The sequence below is a fragment of the Echinops telfairi genome, unplaced genomic scaffold, assembly GCF_000313985.2.
Source record: "Echinops telfairi isolate 266 unplaced genomic scaffold, ASM31398v2 ScPeMD7_7469;HRSCAF=8507_1, whole genome shotgun sequence".
NCBI lineage: Eukaryota > Metazoa > Chordata > Mammalia > Afrosoricida > Tenrecidae > Echinops > Echinops telfairi.
This window is the reverse complement of record NW_022111373.1, coordinates 13847040-13856622: the sequence shown is the minus strand read 5'-3', so window position 1 is coordinate 13856622 and position 9583 is coordinate 13847040. Positions and strand designations below refer to the sequence as shown.

The 9583-nt window shown below is 44.3% G+C and overlaps 1 protein-coding gene across 1 annotated transcript in view; it reads left to right on the top strand.

Annotated features, from left to right (window-relative positions):
- Positions 1-9583, top strand: part of MEGF10 (multiple EGF like domains 10) — a 193707-nt gene that overhangs the window by 49753 nt on the left and 134371 nt on the right. The window contains exons 3-4 of the mRNA XM_004696586.2: positions 689-790; positions 1950-2050. Coding sequence (XP_004696643.2) covers positions 689-790; positions 1950-2050 — 203 coding nt within the window. The remainder of the gene's footprint in view (positions 1-688; positions 791-1949; positions 2051-9583) is intronic.

The following is a 9583-nucleotide window of genomic DNA, read 5'->3' as shown; positions in this document are numbered from 1 at the left end:
AATTTATAAATTATCAAGGGCTCATGAGGGAGGGGGGAGCGGGGAGGGAGGGGGAAAAATGAGGACCTGATGCCTGGGACTTAAGTGGAGAGCAAATGTTTTGAGAATGATGAGGGCAATGAATGTACAAATGCGCTTTACACTATTGATGTAAGTTTGGATTGTGATAAGAGTTGTATGAGCCCCTAATAAAACGATTTAAAAAAAGACTATTTAAATGCGCATAACAGAGTACATTTTACCAATTCTGAACATTTTCAGACAAAAAGTACACTGGTTCCCCTTGTTATTTGCATGCAGACCTAGATTGAAACCCTTTTTGCGTGAAAGGTCTTTGTTAGCTCTGGAACCTGAGGGCAAGGGGAGGAAACTAGATATAGAGGAAAATGGAGAGAGGGTGGTACATTTTAACATAGGGACCACCAAGGTTCAGGTGAGTAGGCAGATAAGATATTTTTGGAAACCTATGGCATGATCCATTGCCTTCCAAATATGTTGGTAATATTGAGTTCCGGTTAAAAATAAAAACTGTAAACAAAAAACCAAACCAAACCCGAGATTCTCTGTTAGAATTCAGTAGGAAGTTTTAAATGGAGATGATTTAGCCTGCATCGCCCTTTGAGTGGACACAGCGAGGATCTCCTTTGAGTAAGAATGAGCTGTACTGATGTGTCCTTTTTCTTTTCAGCTACTCAGTGACTGTGCAGGAGTCATATCCACATCCCTTCGACCAAATTTACTACACCAGCTGCACCGACATTCTCAACTGGTTTAAATGCACACGGCACAGGTAATGGGGGCCCGAGCATTTTCACGAACTTGGCTAACTGAGAATGGAGTCTGATACGATCTGGGATGTTAAATGCTTGCAACGTATATTCATTCAGTGTGTAGTTAAGGAGAGCTTACAGTACAACAGTGGATGAACGATCTAATGCTTCCCATCTTCTGGTTTTAGAAATAATGTAAACACCTTTTGTGTCATGCATCATGGATGCCACTGGGCATCAAGAAATGTCAGCCTAAATAATTGAACATCTGACTCATTTTGGGTTGGTTGAAATTCAACCCTTGAGGAAAAAAAGTCATAGGTTTTGTGCCCCTATGAATGTGAAAACAGAAAAGAGAAACAGTGTGATTCAAGGTTAAAGTTCATATGAAAAGGAGCCCTAATATCCCAATTGTACAAGTAAAAAGACTTGTTATCGTGTGAGTTGTGGGATGAGAGTAGCACCTGTTGATTTAAATTGCACCAAATGATATCATTCTCAATGACCTTTCTTGAGACAAGTTTTCCTTGGCCACTCCGTGTAAACTAGAACCCCCTCCTCCTCACCTTCAGTTCTCTTACTCAGGCTTTAATTTTCTTCATAACAGTTAAGTGTTCCCAGTCATCCGATGATATCTTTATTCTCTGAATGTCTATCTTCCCTAAACTAATTCTACTGGATTTGTCTTCATAGGAAATATAAGTTCCCTAAAGGGAACTTATATTTGTACAGGATGTCGTACATGCTCAATAAACACGAGTTTACTAAATCCTGAGTTACAAAGCTTTAGTTAAAAGGCAAGGCCTTTTGTCTATTCGCTCTCATTTCATAATGAGATGAGACTTTAAAGGGAGTCTCAATAAGTTTCCTTTAAAACCTATGCAATTGAATGCCGAATAGAACAGTGTCATGAAACTGTCACAGGATAACTGAGGTAGGGAATCCATGCAACTTCCCTTGACAGACTACAGGTTGGCTGAAATTGGGCATTAATATATTCTTAGCTAAATCATTCAGAGTTATATTGGTCAACATATATATTTAATGTTTCTTATTTATTTTGGAGTATCTGCTTTCTAGACTTATATATAACAGCAATTTTGTGTTAAAAATATTCTTTATTTCTAATCAACTTGTAGTGCCAAAGTAGTAACAGTGTGATTCCCCCCCTTGATATAGAGTCAGTTATCGAACAGCTTATCGACACGGGGAAAAAACGATGTATCGACGCAAATCCCAGTGCTGTCCCGGATTTTATGAAAGCAGGGAGATGTGTGTCCGTAAGTAAGACTTTTTCTTTAGCATTGGAGGTTCACTTGTCTTGCCCAGTGTTGGTTTGCCTCTGGTAAGGGCAGCACCTGGAGATAGAGGTCTGGGGAGATAAATTGGCATGTTGGAGCATCACTCTCTGCTCCCGCGTCCTTGACCAGCGTCATGAGGGAGTCTTCACTCTGTTCTCCGATCTTACCAAGAAATCACCAAGTGACTCCTTGAGGAGAAAGCTGGTGCTCCCGAAGATGACTCATGGTCCGATGTGACAATGATAATGGTACTTCTTTATAAATGTTGAGTGGAAAATTGTCCAGGAGATGTCGGATGCAGAAGAGAACAGAAAACTGATTTGGGTGAACTCCTGAGAGGGGATCATGTTCTTTTCTTGGGCAGAGAATGATGGAATTGTCTAAAAAGAGAGTTTTCTTGTTTTAAAAAAGATGGCTGCAAGCTTGGGTCATAAGGTAGACCTTCTTTTTCATTCTCATTCCCTTCTTTCCTCCTCTCCTCCTCTCACCAATTGCTTCTGCGATGTCTGGGGAAAAATATACTGTATGACACAATTCAGAATATTTTGGACTACTACGTGGGATGCTATTTTTAATTGAGGTTCTTTACTATTATGTAGAGGATTCCTGAAGAATAATCATTTAAAAATATTTTATTCAAGTATTTTGGTTCAGCACACAGGTAAAGCGCATATTTGCTTTCCCTGTCAGGACATCAGGGTTGAGTAGCACAAATTCGGAGGCACCAGGAATGAGAGAAGGCTTTAAGAATCTGCGGAGTCAGATTGGCGCTGGCAATCCCAGCTGAGTAACCTCAGATCAGTCATGTATCTTTCTTTGAGCTTCCTTTGCTCGCATGTCGAGAAAGGGCTTGGACCAGTATATGTCTCATCTTCCTTCCAATCCCTGGATTCTATTCTTGATGTAGACAGGGACATTTGCTCATCTTTGATTCACAACCAAGCCCATATAGCATAATAAATGCTCATTGACAAACAAGAAACATAACTGAGCATGAAGAAGATAAAAATACATTGTGAATTTTTTTCTGGTCAGTATATTACAAATGCCAGTATAAATGGTATTATAGCTATAATCTGACCGATTGCAATTGCTGAACACTTTCCCCCCAATTTCCCCATTGCAAACAACTCTGAAAGATAGCACTGTGGCTAAATCTTCACATTTTAAATGAAGAGGTCAGGGTCAGTTTTTAAAAGGGAGAATCGTTGGGTCAGAAGGTGTGCATATTTTAAGGACTTTGGGTGAGTTTCCAATTTATGCACACCTCAGCAGTTTATGAGACTGCCCTTTTTGCTTAGACCCATTGCCAATTTTCCCTTGGCTAATATTTTTGTAATTTGCTTTTCTTTGATTAATTATGATGCTGAATAAGAAAAATTACGTGTTTATAATCAAACATCTTAGAGAATAATCATGAACTATTCCCTGTGGCCAGGCCGACGGGAACGTTTCAAAGAGAGGAAAAGTGAAAACCCAGTGGCGAGTGGATACTGGTGGGTCGGGAGGACTGGCTGGCTGCACAAGCCGCTTCCCAGAGGGCTCGAGGAGCCATTATCTCCATTACCTCATGTTCAGCCTTCAGGCATTGTTTGTCATCGCATTGAGAGTGTTCCTATCTCCAGGACACATTTCTATGCACCCACATTGCAGGATTTCGGTATCAAGGCAGATTCCTTGGGTTATGCAGTTAAGTATTTGACTACTAGCCGAGAGACTGGTGGTTCAAATCCAAGTACAAGCAGCTTGGATCTGGTGATCTGCTTCTGACAAGGCACAGCCTTGAAACCCTTCTGGTCTACCCGCATGGGCCGGAATCCACAGACAACAGCGTCAAACCACAGCAGCACGCATAAGCGTCAAACCAGACTCACTGCCAGCAAGGTGATTGCGACTCCTAGCCACCCCAGAGAACAGGATAGAACTGTCCACGTGCGTTTCTGAGACTGCAGCTCTTTCCGGGAGGAGAAAGCTTCCTGGGCTGATTCACTAACTGACACACTTCCTGCAGAGATACGTGGGCCTTTGTGACGTTTAGCCTATCTTCCTACCATGAAGGCCCAGGATGTGGGAAGCCAGACTTGCCTGGCAAGCTTTTGTGGGGAATGTGGTTCAAGCCACGTCCATTAGGAAGAGGCCTCAGGATTTGATGCCACCAGCCTCCCCTCGCCCAATACCCCTGTCATTTTATTCAAGAGCCCAGCCTCTCTCAAAAGGTTGGAACATTCACAGCAGACACGTTGTAAAGCATCCTGTGAACTGCTCCCATGAGCACATTTGTCATGAGGTCTGGATGTGGCTCAACTTCTTTGTGCCCACTACTAACCTGAAGGTGCTCGCTGCTAACCTGAAGGTTAGTGGTTTGAACCCACCCAGTGGTACCCCATAAGAAATGTCCTGGCAGTCTTCTTCCAGGTTACATCCATGAAGCAATTCTACTCCGTAACCTGTGGGGCCACCATAGCAACTACCAGCAACCACATTTTCTTCTGAAGTTCTGGTTTTCTGAGACTTCTTGACTGACCAACTGCCCCTGGGCATGGGCGTTTTCCTTTAGATATGCTAATAGATTTAATCAGTTTACTACCATGTTTCCAGTTCCAGGAGCTATTTGGTTTCTAAGGTTACTTTACATCTCTCTGCTCAGTTCTTGACTTCCGAGCTGGACTCCCAGAGGACACATGGAGCATCCCCTTGGTCCTCATTCTTGGAGAATGCTCTGAAGTTACTCTCATGCACTGTAGACAGCTGGCACTCCTGAGGCACCATTGTGGCTAGAGAAGGAAGGAGCAGACACGATTCTTGGCTCTGAATCACGTTTTCAGCCAGGTTTGGCTGCCCGGCAGGTGGCACAGGCACTGTTGTTAACTGTTTCTTGTTACTAAAAGGAATTGAATCACAGGACTCGGTTAAGATTTTAGTTTAATTATTAGCAGTCAGTTTATTGGGGAAACAAGCAATAATAGCAGTTCTATGCATATGTGTGTGTGTGTATATATCAATATATATATACACATACATACATATATACTTTATTTTATGTAGTTGAAGTAGCTCCTTCTAGAGAGGATGTTCCACTTTTCTACCCCATCCTGCCCTGCCCCCTACCCTGTCGATCACCCTATAGATCAGTGTTTCCTAAAGTGGGAGATACTCCCCCCTCCCCCCGGGGATGGAGGCACTGGAACAATCCACTGGCCCTGCAAAAGTATATACTTTCACTTTATCCAAAGGGGCCTTGGTGGCTTAGTAGGCTGTGCACTGAGCTGTTAGCCACAAGGCCTGTAGTTGGAACTCCCCCTCAGCTCTGTGGGAGAAAGGGGAGGCTGCCTGCTCCCATAAAGATTCAGTCTCAGAAACCCAAAGGGCTGGTCTGTCCTGTCCAACAAGGTTATTATGAGTCAGAATCAACTCAATGAGAAACTTTATCCTGGATTATGGACTATAGTACAAAGGATTTTACTTGCAAGGGTAGTGGTCTAACTGTTTGTTTCTTTCTGATAAAGGGTTCGGGAATGTATGTGTGATTTTTCACGCACAGCGACCCTTGACTTATTTCACCCTCCGTTCACAGCCCTTAAAGGTTTCCTGTGGGGATCTGACTGCCTGTCTCACTGGCCACTTAATAGCAATATATACTTCTGATTCTCCCAGATTTAGAGATGAAAACACTTGATAAATACTAAAAGTAGCGCTGCATCAGAAATCCCCAAGGAGGTGCGCCAGAAAGCATCATTTTCTACAGGTGTCAGACAAATGTCTGCAGAGTTTGTCTACTGTGGTTGGGCAAGCAAAACTGAACAACTTTTATAGAAGCAGAAAGCCTCATCTTTCTCTTGAGGAGCAGCTGGTGGTTTTGAACTGCTGACCTTGTGTTTACCAGCTCAACATGTCATCCCAAACACCACCAGGGCTCCTCACTTCACATGGCTTCCATAAACTGCAAGGCCATCTTCAGCCATCAGGATTCTGAGATCCAGCATGAAAAACAATTTCTGTGGAACAGACGAATGGATACTAAGGAGATAGTCGGAGCCACATTTTTAGGCATTTTGATACAGATTGCCAAATTGCTGTCCTGAGGAATTGTGACAATTTATATGCCTCACTCCTTGCAGCCACTCTGTCTTGCTGTATTTCATATCTCCTTACTTCCTAGTGGTTTTGTAGTGTAAAATGCTGTTTTTATTAACCATTTGCATTTTGGCATTAAGAACAAGAGCTGGATTTAAGGTGAAGGAACACTGTTTTCTTCCTTAGAGAGCCAAGGAAACACTGGCTAGAAACAACAGGTAGCAGTGGAAAGACAAAAAGGCTAATCGCAGGCCTTCTTCAGGAGATAGTCTGAGATGGAAATGCCTAACAAATAGCTCCAGGATTAAACTTGTAGGAGGGCCAGGCCCTGCACAGCCCCTTCCCCTCCCTGGCCTCATTGATGCCCACGCTATACTCAGTCTGAACTTCCACCAGATTCTCCTTTGCCAAGACCACAACTGTCTGCAACCCCAGTGTGGTTTGCCACCAGACTCTTCCTGCCTCCATGAAAGAGCCTTGGGAATCTTGATCCTTTGAGGTGAGAGGGGTTCTTGGCATCTCACCCTGTGAATGAACCAGTCACAGAGGAGGATTTGAGAGACCAGATCACCAGAGTATTCTCCCCTGTACATGAGCTTGTGAGGCCTGAAACCTTTTGTGGTACATGACCAGGGACCTAACCTTTATTTACAACATTATCCCTCAAGAAAATGTGTTTGGAGCAAAGTAGGACTCCTTTCCCAACACTTTTGGAAACTGACCTCTTGGCAAGTTGGTATTGCCCATAGAATTGGTGCCGGGAGGCTTGGAGAAGCTCACTGGAATAGCCCTAGAGAGAGCAGGAGAGTGAGAAGTTAGCAACTGTTTCTGAGGGCAGCATGGTAAGGCCAGAAAAGGCCGTGCATTTTCAGTGCCAGGTATCCTTGGTTTCACCTTGGCTGGTGGCAGAGAAAGCCGATCATTGTAAGCAGGGATGTTCCCAGCATTGTCCTGAAGGAACAAAAGAGGAGAGCCAGGGAGCCCTCCTCCAGTGTAGCTCCTCTTCTACACCCTAGCCGCCCAGATCTCTCCCACGGATGCTGCTCCAACAGGAGGGACAAGTTAGACGAATGCTTCCTTTATAGTAGATTTAACTCTGTTGCCCTAATTTTGTTAGCTGAAGGAGGTCAAAGGTTAACCTAAAACCAAAGCTTTAATGAAAGCATCCCAGGCACCATGGCTTGTAGGGAAGAGAGAGGGAAAGTTTTGTGGACTGGGTCACCAACTCCATTGCCTTGCAGGCCACTACTGATGGTGGAGGATCAGTTCCCATGGATGTGCCCCGCCTGTCGCTGGCACTGGTTCAGAGAACTCGGGGCGCATCAATAAGAAGAATGCGCTCTCACACACTGAACTGCATGTGATTTCCTGTTCTGAGCAGAGAGGAGTGTGACAATTGATTCCCAAAGCAACGAATAAACACTACTGCTGATTTTAACTTGGCCGACTTCGTGTAAAACTAAACTGGTCATTGGGAGATAAAGAGCTGGGGGAGCGGGGGGGCTGGTGTTGATATGTAACATAGTTCTCCCGAATGAGCTGTGCGCTCGTTTGGATGCCATGCTTCAGTATACAATGACTTTGTGGCCCCAATTTGAGGTTAAAGGCTAAAAAGCATCTGCAGATCAATTACTCAAGGGGCCATGTTAGACTATGCAATACAATCCATATACCCCCTTTTTTCTAATTTTGTATAGACTTTTATATTATATACACTGCCATTGAGTTGCTTCTAGCACATAGCGACTGTATAAGACAGAGAAGATGGCCCCTCTGGGTTTCCGAGTCTAAGGGTTCATGAGGGCAGACAGACTCATCTTTTACCAGTGGAGGGTTCGTGGTTTCAAAGTGCTGAGCTCCTGGTGAGCAGCTCTGTGGATAGCCCATTAGGCCACCATGGCTCCTTTATGTGATATGAGGCAGACATTAGAAACAGCATCCTTTTTTGGAGAGAGGATCCTCCTCTGGGAAATGGCTGCTGTACACGTGTGTTTAGAAGGAAGTTGAGACCATGTCTGAACTATGTTCGGAAGAGCTAAGTTAATCCATCAGTCATTTCTGCCAGGGACACAGGAGTGGTCCAATATGGAGAGCCAATAGTAACCACCCTGTATGACATGGGATTTGAGCTTTCATGGTGATAGCAGTTGAGGTTCCTGAATCTCATACCCAACCATAGGCTCTTGATTCCTAGCTTCACCGTTGAAAGGAGAAAACATCTTTATTTGTTCCTACTAGTGTCCCCAGGGAATATTGGCTTCTTCTTTGCAATGTGGAATATTACTTTGCGATGTGGAATGTGCCAAGATAACTGAAGACCCAGGGGCCAACATTTTGCTTGTGTGTCAAGGTTAGCTACTGCTGAGACCATGTCTGACTTCCTGCCATGCCCACGCACAGTGAGGTCGAACTGCAGCGATCTATAAGCTTTGCACTGGCTAAGTCTTCAGAAATAGAGCACTGGGATTTTTCATCTTGCTTGTGATGTACTGGGTAGCTCAACTGGAATCTAATAAGCACACACACAAAAAATCACACTCACTACCGTTGAGTCAATTCTGACTCAAAGAGACCCTGTAGGACAGGGTGAGCTGACAGTAACTCTTCAGAATACAGAAAGCCTCATCTTTTCCCCACTATGTAGACAGAGGGAGCTCGTTGCACTTGATGTGCATTGGCTGGGAACTGAACCCTGCATGGGAGACAAGAATTCTCCCAGCAAAACACCACTTCCCCCAGAGTTGTGTTCAGGTGATAGAAAAATCAATTCGAATGGCCACGTTTTCCATCAGTGTCAGCCACGAGAGGGTCTAGTTAGCAGGAGGATTGGCTGGCATGGGCACAGCGGCCACTAGAACCACGTGTTTGAGTAGAGCCGCATAGAGGCACTTATTCCCCTCAATGGGTGAGGGCTGAGGGCACATGAACTCCCCTGTCCAGGGTGGAGTCTTTCCGATGATGACTTCTGAGCAGAGTTTTCAGTTTGGAAGGAGCTAGAGAACGGGGGCAGATGATTTGCTTTGGGCTGTGGAGATTAGGTCCTCGGTGGAGGGCGATTTATGGAAGCCATAGGTTTGTCTGGTGGATTTAGGGGAGCAAGGGGAATACTTAAGGAGAGGAGGGGTACTTCTCTCTGAAGTTCAAAGCAGGTCACACTTTCTATGGATTTATTTGATTTTCACGGGCTTGTTTAATAAGAAAGTTATGATCTTACATCAAATATCTCCCCACAAACCTTCGTTCGTAGCCTCTTTAAGGCAGATTCTTTGCAGTATAGATAAAAGTGAGACAATCCTATTAGGCGAGGGAGGCACAGCGACCCCGAATTAACAACAACCAGGCAGTGTATTTCTGAGAACACCTACCCGGGATCCCCACTCTGCATAGCATGCAAGGCATTTTTTCGTGTTTCCATAGGGACCCTGTACTCTGTTGCTA